This window comes from Oncorhynchus mykiss, chromosome 9 (genome assembly GCF_057628025.1).
Source record: "Oncorhynchus mykiss isolate SJ-2025 chromosome 9, ASM5762802v1, whole genome shotgun sequence".
In the NCBI taxonomy this organism is placed as follows: Eukaryota; Metazoa; Chordata; class Actinopteri; order Salmoniformes; family Salmonidae; genus Oncorhynchus; species Oncorhynchus mykiss.
The window spans coordinates 49357532-49375782 of NC_143030.1; the positions used below are offsets into that span (position 1 = coordinate 49357532).

General features: G+C 43.2%; 1 protein-coding gene across 9 annotated transcripts in view; it reads left to right on the top strand.

The window, feature by feature from the left end:
• Positions 1-4858: 4858 nt before the first annotated feature.
• agrn (agrin) overlaps positions 4859-18251 on the top strand; it is a 269273-nt gene continuing 255880 nt past the window's right edge. For 3 of the 9 annotated variants that reach the window (XM_090184407.1, XM_036988114.2, XM_090184408.1), the window contains exons 1-2: positions 4859-5483; positions 6586-6847. In XM_090184407.1, the coding sequence (XP_090040533.1) occupies positions 5289-5483; positions 6586-6847 (457 nt within the window). In that variant the 5' untranslated portion in view covers positions 4859-5288. The remainder of the gene's footprint in view (positions 5484-6585; positions 6848-18251) is intronic. The other 6 variants (XM_036988111.2, XM_090184405.1, XM_090184406.1 and 3 more) reach the window with 3 other exon arrangements.

Sequence of the window (18251 nt, forward strand, 5' to 3'; positions counted from 1 at the left end):
CACGAAGCCTCCAGTGATGGTCCATGGCCCGGAGCCTGTAGTGATGATCCATGGTACGAAGCCTCCAGTGATAATCCATGGCCTGAAGCCTTCAGTGATAATCCATGGCCCGAAGCCTCCAGTGATGATCCATGGCCCGGAGCCTCCAGTGATGATCCATGGCCCGGAGCCTCCAGTGATGATCCATGGCCTGGAGCCTGTAGTGATGATCCATGGCCCGGAGCCTCCAGTGATAATCCATGGCCCGGAGCCTCCAGTGATAATCCATGGCACGAAGCCTCCAGTGACGGTCTCCAGTCCGGAGCCTGTAGCGACGGTCCCCAGTCAGGTCCCCAGTCCGGAGCCTGCAGCGACGGTCCCCAGTCAGGTCCCTAGTCCGGTTCCTGCAGCGACGATCCCCAGTCCGGTCCCTGCAGCGACCTTCCACAGTCCGGAGCCTCCAGCGGCGGTCCACTGTCTGATTCCACGGAAGCAGGGGGGGATCAGCGTGCGGAGCGGGGGCTACGTCCCGAACCGGAGCCGCCACCGAGGATAGATGCCCACCCGGACCCTCCCCCATAGTCCGCACCTTTGGGGGGTACTGTCACGCCCTGACCTTAGAGAGACGTTTTATTTCTCTATTTGGTTAGGTCAGGGTGCGATTTGGGTGGGCATTCTATGTTTTCTATTTCTTTGTTTTTGGCCGAGTGTGGTTCCCAATCAGAGGCAGCTGTCTATCGTTGTCTCTAACTGGGAATCATACTTTGGTCAGCCTTTTTCCCACCTAAGGTTGTGGGTAATTATTAATTTTCTGTGTGTGTTTGTGTGGGCCATGGTTGCGTCATGTTCGGTTTCTGTTTTTTTTTTGTGAAAGTTTCACTTTATTAAAAGATGTGGAATTACATGCATGCTGCACGTTGGCTCATCTATGACAGGGAGTTGAAGACAGTGAACGTGACATTGCGATTTTAGTTGTCCTTGATGTCCATTGTTTTAAATGTATTATTAAAAAAATAAAACATTTGCATTGTTGTTTGCTGTTTTCTTCTGTCTTTTCCTTTTTTCTCTTTAGTCCATTCTCTTGGTTGTTGGTGCATTGGGGGGTTCTTAGGGGGTGGGGAATGGAATTAATTGTATTTTATTTTATTCCTGGGGGGGGGGGGGGGACTGTGGGTGGGGTCTTGAATGGTTGAGGGACAGCTATTGGGGAACTGTGGGGGGATCTTGGAGGGTACGGGTTAACGTTTTTTGTCCTGGTGGTAGATCGGTCAACATGCCCTTGAGCAGGGCATTGACCCTGGATGCTTCTGTGTGTCGCTCTGAATGGGAATCTGTTGGATGACTGATATGATGTAGTTATTGAGCAGCTTCACTGCAAGTATATTGTATGTTTCGAATATTCAATAAATAATTAATTAAAAAAACACTAGTGCTCGATCCTGGCGCTGTCCTTTCAGCACCACTAAGGGCGTTCCCATCGCTTAAAATAACACTCATCTCATCTGTTGCCTACTCCTAATAGTCCTACTCATCACTTATTATTAGTAGTATCACACTCTAAAAATTAGGGCTTCAACAAGGGCTCTTCTAAGATCCTCAAAGTTATTCGAAGCACCTTACGGTTCTTGGCACTGAAAATGGCCCCCAAAAGCTTCTTCCAAGAACCCCATAGGATGTGGGGTTCATTGAGGAACCTCCTCAGCTGATGGGGGTTCTTGCAGGAACCTAACTGCCCAACACACTCTTGGGCTCCCGAGTGGTGCAGCAGTCTAAGGCACTGCATCTCAGTGCTAGAGGCATCAATACAGACACACTGGTTTGAATCCAGGCTGTATCACAACCGGAAGTGATTGGGAGTCCCATAGGGCGGCGTACAATTGGCCCACCGTCATCCGGGTTTGGCCAGGGTAGGCAGTCATTGTAAATAAGAATTTGTTCTTAACTGACTTTCCTAGTTAAAAAAAGGTTAAATAAAATAAATAAATAAAACTGAAACATTTGGATTTGACAGCAGGTGCACGCGCTTCACTGAAAAATGTAAAGATCTCAATTTATGGCAAGGTTTGCCCCTTGTATGATCTAAATTGATATTGTTTCATGATGATACTGTCACGGCCGTCGAAAGAAGAGGACCAAGGTGCAGCGTGGTGAGTGTACATTTTACTTTTATTATAATGTCGCCAACAAAACAAAAAGCACAGAAACGACCGTGAAGCTTAACAGGGCTAAGTGCCACTAACAAAGATAACTACCCACACTGAAAGGAGGGAAAAAGGGCTACCTAAGTATGATTCCCAATCAGAGACAACGATAGACAGCTGTCCCTGATTGAGAACCATACCCGGCCAACACATTGAAACACAAATCATAGAAATAAAAGACATAGAATTCCCACCCAAATCACACCCTGACCAAACCAAAAAGAGAAAAAAAGGCTCTCTAAGGTCAGCATGTGACCAAAGGTGCGGACTCCGGCTGCAAAACCTGAACCTATAGGGGAGGGTCTGGGTGGGCATCTATCCGCGGTGGCGGCTCTGGTACGGGACGTAGACCCCGCTCCACCTCTGGCTCACCCCGCTTTGGTGGCGCCTCTGGTGTGAGGACCCTCGCCGCCGACCCCGGACTGGGGACCCTCTCTGCGGGCACCGGACTGGGGACCCTCGCTGCGGGCCTCGGACTGGGGACCCTCGCTGCGGGTCCCGGACTGGGCACCTTCGTTGGGGGCTCCGGACTGGAGGCCGTCACTGGGGGCTCTATCTTTTCATATTTCTGTAGGTGGGGTTCATCAAATAAGAGGTGGGGTTCATCAAGGACCTCCTTAGTTGGTGGGGATTTGAAGAACTTATCGGGGTTCTCCCACAGTTTCAATTTGAAGAACCCCTAAAGGATACTCCAGGAACCTTTTATTTTTAGAGTGTAGGCTACAAGAATATGTTGAAGGCTATCTGTATTGGGTGCACATGACTGAACTGCTCACTTTTGAGTCTGTGTCTGCAGGTATACAGACAAGGAGGCATAAAAGGGTATGTCAATTGGTATTCTTATTACATATTCTTATAGCCTACATATTCTTATAGCCTACATATTCTTATTACATATTCTTATAGCCTTCATATTCTTATTACATATTCTTATAGCCTACATATTCTTATTACATATTCTTATAGCCTACATATTCTTATTACATATTCTTATTACATATTCTTATAGCCTTCATATTCTTATTACATATTCTTATAGCCTACATATTCTTATAGCCTACATATTCTTATAGCCTACATATTCTTATAGCCTACATATTCTTATTACATATTCTTATAGCCTACATATTCTTATAGCCTACATATTCTTATTACATATTCTTATAGCCTACATATTCTTATTACATATTCTTATAGCCTACATATTCTTATTACATATTCTTATAGCCTACATATTCTTATAGCGTACATATTCTTATTACATATTCTTATAGCCTACATATTCTTATAGCCTACATATTCTTATAGCCTACATATTCTTATTACATATTCTTATAGCCTACATATTCTTATAGCCTACATATTCTTATTACATATTCTTATAGCCTACATATTCTTATAGCCTACATATTCTTATAGCCTACATATTCTTATAGCCTACATATTCTTATTACATATTCTTATAGCCTACATATTCTTATAGCCTACATATTCTTATAGCCTACATATTCTTATTACATATTCTTATAGCCTACATATTCTTATAGCCTACATATTCTTATTACATATTCTTATAGCCTACATATTCTTATTACATATTCTTATAGCCTACATATTCTTATTACATATTCTTATAGCCTACATATTCTTATAGCCTACATATTCTTATAGCCTACATATTCTTATAGCGTACATATTCTTATAGCCTTCAACATATTCTTATAGCCTACATATTCTTATTACATATTCTTATAGCGTACATATTCTTATAGCCTACATATTCTTATAGCCTACATATTCTTACCTTTAGATTGATATCCATTGAATTGTGTCCATTTTCTGTTTTAGAAAGATTTGCACAAATATGAAAAGATAAATGGTATCATCGTAAAACAATATCAAGTTAGTTCATACAAGGGACAACCCTTCCCTTAAATTGAGGAGCTCTTAACATTTTTCAGTTAAGTGCCAGCACCTGTTGTCCTTTCAAATTCAAATCCAAATGTTTCAGTTGGGCAGTTAGGTTTCTGCAAGAAACCCCACCAACTAAGGCAGTTTCCTCGATGAACCCCACATCCTATGGGGTTCTTGGGAGAACCTTTTGGGGGACAGTTTCAGTTCCAAGAACCCTAAGGTTATTTAAATAACTTTGATGATCTTAGAAGAACCCTTGTTGAACCCCTAATTTTTAGAGTGTGATGTTGACATTTTAATTGTGAAGAGGCTACTTTTTAGATTTATAGAAAAATCAGGGAAGGGCACAAGAAATTCGAGGGAAAACATGGAACAAATCTCTACAAATATCCTCTGTTGGAAAGCACATCGCAAGCCTGTCATTTTCCAGGAATAGATTGACGGATAGTCTACTTAAAATTACAGCTTTTGAAGAGCGGAAATTTACGCAGTGTCTATTCCTAACTGGGAGCTGTAAAAAAACGCACACATGGTAGCATTTATAAATGTTGATCATGGCAAATATTTAATAAGATCCATAATTGTATCACTTAGGCTTACTGTATTGTCAGTTCTGGACTGTTTCTGTTGGTTTGTTTATTAGGGATAGGCCAATGTTTTTGTTTTGTTATTTGATTATTTCATAGTTTAGGCTAAGCTACACACAATATAGGCCGAGACTACTTTCAATGTTTAGTATAGGCTACTTGACCATCACTTGCCTCAAAGCAAGGTTTTACGCTTGTTCAGTGAACGCACCATTTCTCCAAAGGGTGGCGTTTTACACCACTTTCGGCAGCCTTCCTGAAACCGCAGGTCCCTTCACCAGTCGTATCAGCAATTCAGATTGCATGCAAATCCGAAGCGTCATTCAAAAAGAATCGAGTGTGAGGGGGGGGGGGGGTGAAGTGTAGCGCATTCCTTGAGAGAGAATCCAGCCCTTTTCTTCTCTCCCAGCCGGCTTGCAGCGAGGCAGCTCAGGTCGCGCACGCAGCAGACGCATGAGATTTGTCTGAAATTGAGAGAGCTTTGTGGTCGGTAGGGAAGTTAGGAGAAGGCTTATTCGCCTAAATAGCGAGTATTGCTGCGAAAACAATTTGTAGCCTACTTTGTGTCGCAGAGAATTGATTTAGTCTGTTACCCGTTTTCGTGACCATGGTTTCACAACGGAGACCAACTCACTTGTACGGGTGGGCATTGATGATAGTCGCCGTTTTCTGTCAACGATGTCACGGAAGTTGTCCGGAGAAAGACTTGGAGAAAAGGGAAGAGGAGGCGAACGTAGTTTTGACTGGTACCGTTGAAGAAATCATGAACATGGACCCAGTGCATAATACATACTCGTGCAAGGTAAGCCTGACTGTCCTGACTTGAGTGGATAGATTTATGTTGATTGAGGTTGTCTACAAAGTAACGATAGTCTTGTCGAAAACGTTACAAAGTATTCAATGTTTCTGTTTCAGGAAGTAGGATACGTGTAAGCCTAACTCCAAAGTGACACCTGTCAAATCATAGCCTATACATGCCATCCCACTTTTCTTCCAAAGCCAACAGTGGCCATTTGAATCAGTGCATCGGTCTTGGTAGGCCTTCTCATACAGTAGTTGAACAAAAGAAGTAATAACAATCTCAACCTTTTCAACAAAGTGGTAACTATTTATTACATATTTATAGGCTAATAAACCCCATTTGAAACATAAAATACTATATCTGTCTTCCTAAGGGAAGCTCAAGTAAACGATATATATATATATATATATATATATATATATATATATATATATTTAAACTATAGTGATGTACATAATTGAGCTATATATAAGGCGTTACATTTGTTGTTCTTCAGAAGCTTGTTTTTAAAATGTATTTACAGGCATGAAGTTGTATTTGACAATTGCCTTGTCATAGAGCAGGACACTAAAGATCCATATCCTATGTAGAGAGATTGGAGTAGATTAGAGGTGTCACGTTTTCAGATCGGAACCACTTTACCACCAAATGAGACCGGCCCAAATGGAAACCTGTCCCATGAATATGAAATGTCTTCTGTTGCGAATACGGTTATGGTTTAGCAGATACAGTCCAGGAAAGTATGTATTTATTCAACCATGGTACACTGATGTATACAATTTGTCCCTTTAAAGTTTTATTAAAACAAGTGGTTGGAAGAATAAGTGCTTGCATGCATATAAACATGAAATAACTGGAGTCCTGACTTAAATCTGTTTGTTAAACTACAATTGTTGTAAAATACTTTTGATATATATTTGCTTAAAGGTAGACTGCAAAATTACATCATCATAAGCAACAGGGCAAATTTCCACTTGCATACCTCATATCCTAGTTATGATGATGTCACCTTGCTCAGACTACCTTTAACTTGAGGTTACAGCCTGCATGTGAGGAGCCTCAGTAAAGAGCTAAAGAGTCTTTTTCCATGGCCTTGATAAAGGTGAGGGTATGGCGGTACCTGAAAGGCAAGACCATGGTCAACGGCGAGGTTCTTCTGGACGGCGGCAACAAGGTGATGATCGGCGGCTTCGGGGACCCTGTGATATGCGACAACCAGGTTGCCACTGGCGACACGCGCATTTTCTTTGTCAACCTGGCCCCGGAGTACATGTGGCCAGCACATAAGAACGAGCTGATGCTCAACTCCAGCCTGATGAGGATTACCCTGCGTAACCTGGAGGAGGTGGAGCACTGTGTGGACGGTAAGCTGCCATTGTGTTGTCTCCTCTCTCTTTCTCTCTCTCTCTGTCTGTTTTTCAGTCTCAACAGGACGGTATGGAATAGTCAACCCCCTCTCTGTTTAGGTATCCCATATTAGGGATGCACGGACCGGTTTGGGGTTTTGCTTTACCTTACCTAATGCTATTTCAATGTTTGTTTTTTTAAATGTAATAACTGAGTGTTGAAACTCGAAAAATTATGGCAATCGTCCGTTCTTACCGGCAGTAAGCCTTATATGCATGCAAGAGCCTCAGGTGCACACGTACTTTTGTGCCATGAATTTTGCCTGTGAGGCAGTGCGGGTGCCAAAGGCACCTTAGAAATCAACACAAAGTGCTGCTCGTAAGAACTGTTATTGAATCCATTGAAAATACAGTACATGGTCATAAACCAGGTTTCATTCCAACCTTTTAATGCGAGTAAAGTGCATGCTGGATAAAAAATGTCATGAAAGGCCTGATGGAAATTTTTCGGTAAACTTTCCAAGTATCGATAAAAAAAATATGTTAGACAAGGTGGGATCTTTTTCTGTCGGTAAAATTAATTATGTGGAAAATGCCAGTGGAAAAGCTTTTATGTGCGAATATTGATATAATTACCATCATATTGAATTTAACTTGGAGTCACACGATGACATGTGTGGTTCTCCTACTATGACTCATCGGGAAAGCATGCAGTTTATTAGGCTACAGATTAAATAAATGATGAACTTCACAGGGTGGTGAAAGTGCAAGGTGATGAGGTTGATGCTCCTTTCCAATAAATATTAAGGGTCTTATTCTGGTGACATGATAATCGATGCTTGGCTGTCATTTGACAAGTAAAAATAATCTTGCTTTTTTCCATAATAATAATCTCATCATATCGGCTATATGTGCGCTCTAGCCAACAGCGTGCAGATAACGCTGTTGGCTAGAGTGCACATGCCAATACCAGAGTGTATACACTCGCTATATAATGCAAAACATTTTTGTGAGGAAACTATTTTTAGAATGTAGAATATTGGATTGAAATCTAGCTATAGAGGAGAATCATTATTCTGATGAAGGAAAAGGGACTTTTTCACACAAATAATGTTTTACACGGTGGAAAGGATAATAAATTAGGATTTTTTGGGGGGGAAGTTTGATTGTTTTATACTAAGGTTGGGCGCAATCCAGATTTTCATATTGTCATACCGTCCTTCATACGTTCCAAGATTTACGGTATTACCAGCTTAGTACACAAGGGGGCGCCAAATAAACTACAAAAAAGGCCATTGGGGGTCTAACAAAATTAGCACAAATAATAGCGAATTTCCATGGCGGTTGCTAGCTAAATATGCTAACGAGCGCAAAGAATGGCAATCCAGCTCATAAAGTTATACATATAGGAGCTACCGAATGCCATTTTTGGTGATTTTGGACATTTAAAAGCGAATGTGAACCAGAGACATTGTGGAAATGAACAAAGTTTTGACACATGCTTTTCTGAAGGAAAAACAGTACTGGCACTGGAGCAGCATGTGTACATGATATGTCTGTGAGGAGTCTGGAGTCGCTAGGGCAATGGGCTTGACTACTCAGAGAAGATGGGAGTGTAGCAGACTGGCCAAGAACGGAGAGGAGAAAACAAGGAATTCAAAAGATAGCAGTGGCAGATGTACAGATAACTCATCCAAAGGGCTTTGACTTCTCAAACATGGCAGAAAGCCAACTCAATATGATGCCCCGTCAGCTTATTAATTCAGCCACTTACTTTGATAACTAGCAAGTTAAGCTTAGTTGTCGCGTTAACGCATAATTCTTAATTTTTCACGCAGGAAAAAAGTTCAAAGACATAAGAAATATCTTGCAGCTTTTTTAAAACGAAGATCCTGAAATGCTTCTTATTGTAATTGTAATTTCAGGCACATTTTGTGGTTCAGTTGCACTTCTCCATTTGGATGAGAATTCATGAACGAGCATTCAACCAGCAGACAATGCTCTGACTGATGTGTAGCTTCTTTTTACCAGTACTTTCCTCGCCTGCCTGCTTTTCTCTGGTAAAATGCAATTTTAACGTTAAGCAAAATATTAGGAATTGTTGCTGGCTACATTCTTTCTGTAAAAAACATTAGAAATACGATGGTCATGTATAATAAATACCTTTATTTTTCTTTGTAAGCTCTTTTACTCGTGTGGCTGTCAGCCAAATAGCGTTGCACTTCTGTTGTCATCTGATGAAGATGTTGACTTTCAATATTTACTGAACAAAAATATAAATGCAACATGTCAAGTGTTCGCCCCATGTTTCATACGCTGAAATAAAAGGTCCCAGATATGTTCCATACGCACAAAAAGCTTATTTTTCTCAAATGTGCACAAATGTGTTTACATCGCTGTTAGTGAGCATTTCTCCTTTGCCAAGATAATCCATCCAACCGATAGGTGTGGCATATCAAGAAGCTGATTAAACAGCATGATCATTACACAGGTGCACCTTGTGCTGGGGACAATAAAAGGCCAATCTAAAATGGGAAGTTTTATCACACAACACAATGCCACAGATGTCTCAAATTCTGAGGGAGTGTGCAATTGGCATGCTGACTGCAGGAATGTCCACCAGAGCGATTGCCTTAGAATTGAATGTTAATTTCTCTACCATAAGCCTCCTCCAACGTTGTTTTTGAGAATTTGGCAGTGCATCCAACCGGCCTCATAACCGCAGAACCTGTGTAATCACGCCTGCCTGGACCTCCATATCCGGCTTCTTCACCTGCACGATCGTCTGAGACCAGATTATTTTAAGGTTAGTCTGACAGAGTAGTACAGGGCAGTCACATTGTAAAGATAGGCATCACACTCCCTGCATCACAAGTAAATGGTATCTGAAATATCATAGCTGTAGGGTTACACCCATGACTGTTTCCCAGCACTCAGACAAATAGGGACACCTGAGTCCTCTAAGCAGGTTAGTTGTCATGGTGAAGCTGCTGCGGCCCTGCTCAGGTTAATCGTCTCTCTCTAGGAGGTGGAGGTGTCCCCTTTGATATACACCTTCAGGGACAGTAACTGACCTCCCTGAGACAACCTTTCCCCGTTGTCAGGGGGACGTTTTATGAAGTCAGTAAGCTCTTAAAGTATTTTTTACACATAACCCAGAGCTTTGAGGTATTTACTGGGGACTGCGTTTCTCACACTCTTTTAGCAGTTGACAGTTATGTTCACACCTCTGTTAATGGCAAAGCCGTGGCACCAAAAAGAAACAGCCTCGCGTTTTCTAATTTTACCTAAACAGAGGCAGGAGCAGGAGGAAGCGGACGTGGAGAAGGAATGAATAGATCAGACTTGTCTGTGCTTGAGAACATGCAATCATAAAAATAGTTTTTTGAGGAGCTTCCTGAGTTTGGGGGAAAAAAAGGAGACAAGTAATCCATTTTAGCCAGCTGCAGCTCTAGATACTGAAAACTTCCCCAGTGCAGTGAGAGTTATTGAGAGCTGTCGCTCCTTTTGGCACTTTTTTTGTGAAGAAACCATTTGTCAGGCACTATAAGAAGACCCATACCCGTGACTAATAAGTCCTAACATCTGCCGTGACTATGCCCGTCTCTGCCCTCTTTGCCAGCAAACAAGGCTTGTTGCTGTTCGGCTTCTGCTGGCGCTTGACGATGTTGGCAGCTGGTCAGAAGTTAGAATCCATGGCCTCCATATACAGGCCTCAAAAACGGCCAAATAATTAGTGATGGCAGGTGATTCCAATGGTCGCAGGTTGTTTGCAGTGTTTGGTAGAGTTTGGCACAAATAACATTTTATCTTTCCCGGCACGACACACTGTACTGCTGACATTTTTTCTTCCCTCTTTTCTTATTTTTCAAATTAGGAAATGCACTTGGTCCTGTTTCGTTTCAATATAACCTTATGAAACTTTTCAAACTGTATTCAATGTGAATTTGCAATGTATTTGTTTCATCGCTGTACAATTATTTCACTCAGTCTTTATAGGACAAGGTTAAAACAAATCTAAGTGTACTGATTTTCAGGGGCATAATAGCGATCCACGTCTCTCTTGAGGTTAGACACAAATCTGTATTTGTTTTTTTTGCGGGCCATATTTCACCCAAGGGATTATTTGGCATTCCTCCATCTGATGAAGAGTGAGCTCTGAGGCTTCAGTCCAGTGCAACATTTTAATTAAGACAGTCAAGTCGGATCACATCCTCTGTGTGCAGCCAACCACCATCCAGGAGACTGGGGATGTTAGTACCTTCAGACAAGACTCTACCTGTCGCTGCGCTCAGTGTACCCTCCACTCCTTTCTCCCCATTCTTGACATATCCACAGCTAGGAGAGACCCAGGAATGCCTGGCGGAGCTAGGCGGGGAGGCACATTGTCAAAAAGTGGAGGAAAAAGAGTCTCTGTGTAAGATGCATGGGAGGGAGGAGGAAGGATAAGTGAGGATGAAAGGGGAAGAGAGAGAGAGAGAGAGAGAGAGAGAGAGACCGTGAGGAAATTCTTTGTTCAGGTGTGGACTTGGAATGCTGGAGATGTGTGTTTTTCTTGGCATCTCACGGTCAGGAAGTGCGACCAATGCTCCGTGGCATAGATAGATGCCTAGAGGCATCGTGTTTCGTCCTATCACTCCCCAGAGCTTTAGTGCGGAGGTACAGGCCACTTCAAAACCTCGCACGGGATCACTTGGGCAATGCTTTAATCTCACTAAGAGCAGCCTTCCCCTCAAAGGAATCTTTACAAGACCTCACTAAACACCCGGCCACAGAGTTTCTAAACCCAGAGGCGCAACATCGCGAGACTTCAGGGAATTCTTGCGAAGCAGACCAAGCAGACCAGGCCGGGGTTTGGGGTTTGAGAAGCCAATGAGAGAAGTGAAACATTCTTCCTTAGTTGTTTATTTTCTTGACTTATAAAGACACAACTTAGATTCGGGGCCAATGTCTTAAGTAGTTCAACATGTTATTACTCCAACCTCATGAAAGTGACAAACAGACACGTTTTCATTTTCGTCCAAAACAACTTTATATCAAAGGTGTGCCTTTGATTTGATGGCCTGCACATCAAACGACCGTTTAGACCTGATGACGTGTTTCTGCGCATGAGCTTAGCTAGCCAACGTCGCCATGACATCGCCTACAAGCGTGATCAGGGATTTCTATTGGAGAAGCAGTTTCTGCCTATCTTCATACTGTGCTGTCTTTGACCCGGCACTCTAAAAACACAGCTCCATATTTGTCGCCGTTCAAAGCTGGCCCGCTCCCAACGTGTTATCTCTGTTCACACGGCTCTCAAAGGCAATTCAGAGACTAAATGAAGACCTGAAAAGGGGCAAATGCACCACTTCTGACTGGGACACACATCCCCTTCACACTGTTGACGTTTACCTTGCAGAAGCGGATAAGCGAAGCCTACATCTTCCTCTCCCTATGTTTGCACCTCGAGCGACAACTATTCAGTGAAATGTTAGCATATTCAATTGTTCCCCGCGCACCGAGTTGTCAGATAGTGTGTCAAAATCAAGCAGAGCCATTTGCATGGCTTTGGAAAAACACAATGAGACTGCTGTCTGAAATTGTATGGAGGGATACAAGATTTAACCGAATGCCTGAGGGCTTCATTTTCTGAGAATTGAGAACATGTGAATTGTTACTGTTTGTTGTCATTTGTTTTTTTCTCTCCCTCTGCTGTGTTACTGACAGAGGGGAGAGAGAGGGATGAGAGAGAGAGAGCGAAACCGTGAGGCGAAAGGACATGGACGGAGGGGAGGGGAGGGAGAGGAAGCCCACTTGATGGAGAGGTGTTGAGCGTACAGGGAGATGCTATCTGTCCCAGTCTGTTTATCAGCTGCTTTTGTTTCAACTTCACTTGATGCCAGTAACGTCATTCCTTCAAGGCTCTGTCAGAGGAGAACAACAAAGGGCTGTTTCTTCTTCTTTTTCTTTCTTTTCTTGTTCCATCCTCTTCTCGCTCTCTCAAGGAGGTGACATGCCAGTCAATGGCCACACGGGTGATGCTGTGATGCTGTTTCTGGTCAGTGTGACGTTCCGTCCACCCGTACTACTATAAGTGCTCTGCTCAGTTAAATATCTGCTAGGCGTCGGCCAGGAATTGTCAGTGGATCCCTAGTTCTCTATGGTCAGTGTGTAGTTGCGTAAAGTTTGTCTGATATGTGTATGGCGTTAAGGGCTGAGCAGTATGGGGTTAGTTTGCTAAGCCTGGAGTGCGATGGGGTTCCTGATTTGCCGGCAGGTGGTCTGAGTTAATGACGGGCCTGCAGACAGTCCTGTGGAATGCTCCTCTGGGTGGGTGGGATGTGGGATGACTGTTTAAGGCTTCTACATCTCATTCTCCCTACCTTCACCCCCCTTAGCATTCCTTCAGCAAGCCCCCCCACTAGATCTGCTAAGGTAATGAATAACTGATATGAAATTGAGGGGTTGAACATCTCTTTGTTTGTTCATTTGGACCTTTACAAGGAGCAAGCATTTGTGATTTTCACATGCAGGGCTCATCTTTACTAAATGAAGTTAAGTTGGATCCCTGTTGAGTGAGTCCCAATTTTAAAGGACAATGCCAGTCCTGTCGCATCTAGTGCCAGATTAGTTTATTTTGAGATGGTCTGGATTATTTTGTCTGTGAGGTCAGTTCTTACCTACGGTTTATCAGTGACTCTCAGGAATGCTTGCCCCATTTCTAATTCAGTGTTAATAGAAAACAAATAGTTAACAATACCAGAGTAGACCACCAATCACCACTTTTCTTCCTTATTCTGCACAGATTAGAAGCCCTGTTTTATGTCATGATAGCTATGTAGGTTTTATCTATGTCCCAAAGAGGAGGCGTAGGGGGCATTTGACAAACCGAAAGAAGTGTGAGAGAGTAGTCCTAGACCCAGACAGTCCCACCCAGAAGACTGAGAGAGCAGTGAGGTCTTGTGGTCTTGTGCCTTTCTTTATCCCAATCTACTGGCCATACAAGCTCCCCTTTGTGTTCAGAGAGTCATGGGAAGTCATGTACCCGAGCAGGGTGACTCGAAGGCTTGGACTTTTCTCAGGATACTTCGATGTCTGTGGGTTTGCGTCCCTGGGTGTGTGCGCCTGTGCGTGTCTGTATGTGCGTATAACAGTGTTGTAGTACTCGAGACCAGACTTTTGTACTTGGTCTTGACTTGGTCTCGGATAGTGAGGTCTCGTCATTTCTTCCCGAGGCCAGCGGAGTACAAAAAGTCAATCATCAGCTTCTATTCAGTCAGCGTATATAAACGTCTCTCCAGCCAAATATATACTCTCCTTTCTTGAAACATTAATATCTAATTAACAGCCTTTATATCTATTATAGACAGGTTAGTACAGTGGTGAACCTATAGGCCTTCAGTGGTGAACCAATAGGCCTTCAGTTGTGAACCTATAGGCCTTCAGTGGTGAACCTATAGGCCTTCAGTGGTGAACCTATAGGCCTTCAGTGGCGAACCAATAGGCCTTCAGTGGTGAACCTATAGGCCTTCAGTGGTGAACCTATAGGCCTTCAGTTTGTGACAGGTTAGTACAGTGGTGAACCTATAAGTCTTCAGTGTGACAGGTCAGTACAGTGGTGAACCTATAGGTCTTCAGTTTGTGACAGGTTAGTAGAGTGGTGAACCTATAGGTCTTCAGTTTGTGACAGGTTAGTACAGTGGTGAACCTATAAGTCTTCAGTGTGACAGGTCAGTACAGTGGTGAACCTATAGGTCTTCAGTTTGTGACAGGTTAGTACAGTGGTGAACCTATAGGTCTTCAGTTTGTGACAGGTTAGTAGAGTGGTGAACCTATAGGTCTTCAGTTTGTGACAGGTTAGTACAGTGGTGAACCTATAGGTCTTCAGTTTGTGACAGGTTAGTACAGTGGTGAACCTATAAGTCTTCAGTGTGACAGGTCAGTACAGTGGTGAACCTATAGGTCTTCAGTTTGTGACAGGTTAGTACAGTGGTGAACCTATAGGTCTTCAGTGTGTGACAGGTTAGTACAGTGGTGAACCTATAGGTCTTCAGTGTGTGACAGGTTAGTAGAGTGGTGAACCTATAGGTCTTCAGTGTGTGACAGGTTAGTACAGTGGTGAACCTATAAGTCTTCAGTGTGTGACAGGTTAGTAGAGTGGTGAACCTATAGGTCTTCAGTGTGTGACAGGTTAGTAGAGTGGTGAACCTATAGGTCTTCAGTGTGTGACAGGTTAGTAGAGTGGTGAACCTATAGGTCTTCAGTGTGTGACAGGTTAGTACAGTGGTGAACCTATAGGTCTTCAGTGTGTGACAGGTTAGTAGAGTGGTGAACCTATAGGTCTTCAGTGTGTGACAGGTTAGTACAGTGGTGAACCTATAAGTCTTCAGTGTGTGACAGGTTAGTAGAGTGGTGAACCTATAGGTCTTCAGTGTGACAGGTTAGTAGAGTGGTGAACCTATAGGTCTTCAGTGTGACAGGTTAGTAGAGTGGTGAACCTATAGGTCTTCAGTGTGTGACAGGTTCATGATTCTGAAAGGACGGCAACCGTAATACCAGTGCACTCACGTAGGAGAGTGCACTTTTTGTAAAACACAAAGGGCCAGTTGTTTGGTGTAATGAAGGCTATACGCCGGTTTAAGCCGTATACCCACTTTGTTTTCAGTGGGCACTGCTTATACTCACTTCTTAATCCCTCCTGATGCGTATCAATGTAGTGTAGTGGAGGTATATGGCACAATTATGTAGAACAATAGAGAAATCATGCTAAGTAGCCTACACAATTGCAAAGCACAGTGAAATATATTCATTTGTGCATCACACACACAGCCTTGTTTCAGTGGAATATCATCTGCAGGCGGCAAGAGTGTGCAGCGCTCAACTGGTGTTAGCATGGTGCAGCTCTCAACTGGTTTTAGCATGGTGCAGCTCTCAACTGGTTTTAGCATTGTGCAGCTCTCAACTGGTTTTAGCATGGTGCAGCTCTCAACTGGTGTTAGCATGGTGCAGCTCTCAACTGGTTTTAGCATGGTGCAGCTCTCAACTGGTTTTAGCATGGTGCAGCTCTCAACTGGTTTTAGCATGGTGCAGCTCTCAACTGGTTTTAGCATGGTGCAGCTCTCAACTGGTTTTAGCATGGTGCAGCTCTCAACTGGTTTTAGCATGGTGCAGCTCTCAACTGGTTTTAGCATGGTGCAGCTCTCAACTGGTTTTAGCATGGCGCAGCTCTCAACTGGTGTTAGCATGGTGCAGCTCTCAACTGGTTTTAGCATGGTGCAGCTCTCAACTGGTTTTAGCATGGTGCAGCTCTCAACTGGTTTTAGCATGGTGCAGCTCTCAACTGGTGTTAGCATGGTGCAGCTCTCAACTGGTTTTAGCATGGTGCAGCTCTCAACTGGTGTTAGCATGGTGCAGCTCTCAACTGGTGTTAGCATGGTGCAGCTCTCAACTGGTTTTAGCATGGTGCAGCTCTCAACTGGTTTTAGCATGGTGCAGCTCACAGAAGAATGACATCGGTAGCTGGTAGTGTAGGAAAGACTTTCAACTTATATCTACCAATATCTACCAGTAAATACTAACTATGTTAAAAATAGGTACCAGGTATTGAAAAAGTTTCATCCGAAGTGTTGGTTAGTAGGCTATTTGTGATGCGCAATTGTCATCATGCATCAGGGGCATAGACATGGATGGGCCTGGGTGGACAGAGGCCCACCCACTTGGGAGCCAGGCCTTGACAGGCCCACCAAATCAGATTGATGTGGTGGAAGCATTGTTGTGGATTTACACCATCACATTTCTTCATGTTTTTATATTTATAAAAAGGTGTGATTTTGAGATTGAAAATCTTCACAATTTATTGGAAAACTCCAGTTCCACTCACCAGATGATGATCATTTTAAACTTTTTGTTGAAAGTTAACAGAAGAAGCTAACAAATTAGCAACAACATCCTATTTGATAACACCTGCTGCAACCTCTGCAAACTATCCGACAACAAAAGCTAGCTAGCTAGGTCATGGGAAAACTACTGCTCGCTATTGCGCAGTGACCTTTTGTCCTTCAAGAACGCAGAAGTTTCCATACGTTTTTGTAAAAATGGTCCCACTCATTAAGTCAATGTTCATCATATATGCATAGTCACATTAACCATATATACATGTACATACTACCTCAATCAGCCTGACTAACCAGTGTCTGTATGTAGCCTCGCTACTTTTGTAGCCTCGCTACTGTATAAAGCCTGTCTTTTTACTGTTGTTTTATTTCTTTACCTACCTATTGTTCACCAAATACCTTTTTTGCACTATTGGTTAGAGCCTGTAAGATAGCATTTCACTGTAAGGTCTACTACACCTGTTGTATTCGGCGCACATGACAAATAAACTCTGATTTGATTTGATTGGTTGATTCCACTTTCACTCCAAAATATTGCCCTGATACAGTTGAATGGCAGATGCCTTGATTTAGCTTTTGATGGCCTAGCCAATGGCTGACGTAGCCCTTTCCATTCCAAAAAACTGAAGAGATTAAATCAAAACATAATTGAAAATAATAATATGATAATCATTATTATTATGTTATAATAATTATTTTATAAATCCTTAGCCCTTCTCTGAAGGCGTAGAAGGCCCATTGTGTTAGGTTTAGTAATATTTTACCTCAACAATATTTTACCTCAGTTTTTCACTATTCTGAAAGTCTAAAGAATCTACATGTTGTTTTGAAATATGAACACAGAAATACTGGACATGAATGAGCCTCCCGGGTGGCGCAGTGGTCTAAGGCACTGCATCGCAGTGCTAGCTGTGCCACCAGAGACTCTGGGTTTGAGCCCAGGCTCTGTCGCAGCCGGCCGCGACCGGGAGGTCCATGGGGCGACGCACAATTGGCCTTGCGTCGTCCGGGTTAGGGAGGGTTTGCCCGGTAGGGATATCCTTGACTCATTGCGCATTGACTTCTGTGGTGGGCCGGGTGCAGTGCACGCTGACTAGGTCGCTAGATGTACGGTGTTTCCTCCGACACATTGGTGCGGCTGACTTCCGGGTTGGAGGCACGCTGTGTTAAGAAACAGTGCGGCTTGGTTGGGTTGTGTTTCGGAGGACGCATGGCTCTCGACCTTCGTCTCTCCCGAGCCCGTACAGGAGCTGTAGCGATGAGACAAGATAGTAATTACTAACAATTAGATACTATGAAATTGGGGAGAAAAAGGGGGGAAAAAATAAAGAAATACTGGACATGTTGAACTCTTATTATGGTGGTGATTAGACAAAGTTACAATCATGGTGTTGAATTGGACTAGCATCTTTCTGGTCTTGGTTTCGACTCGATCTCGGACCCCTTGTCCCCCTCCGGTCTTGGTCTTGACTCGGCCTTCCTCCCCCCCTCTGGTCTCGGTCTTGACTCGGCCTCGCCCCAACCTCCGGTCTTGGTCTTGACTCAGC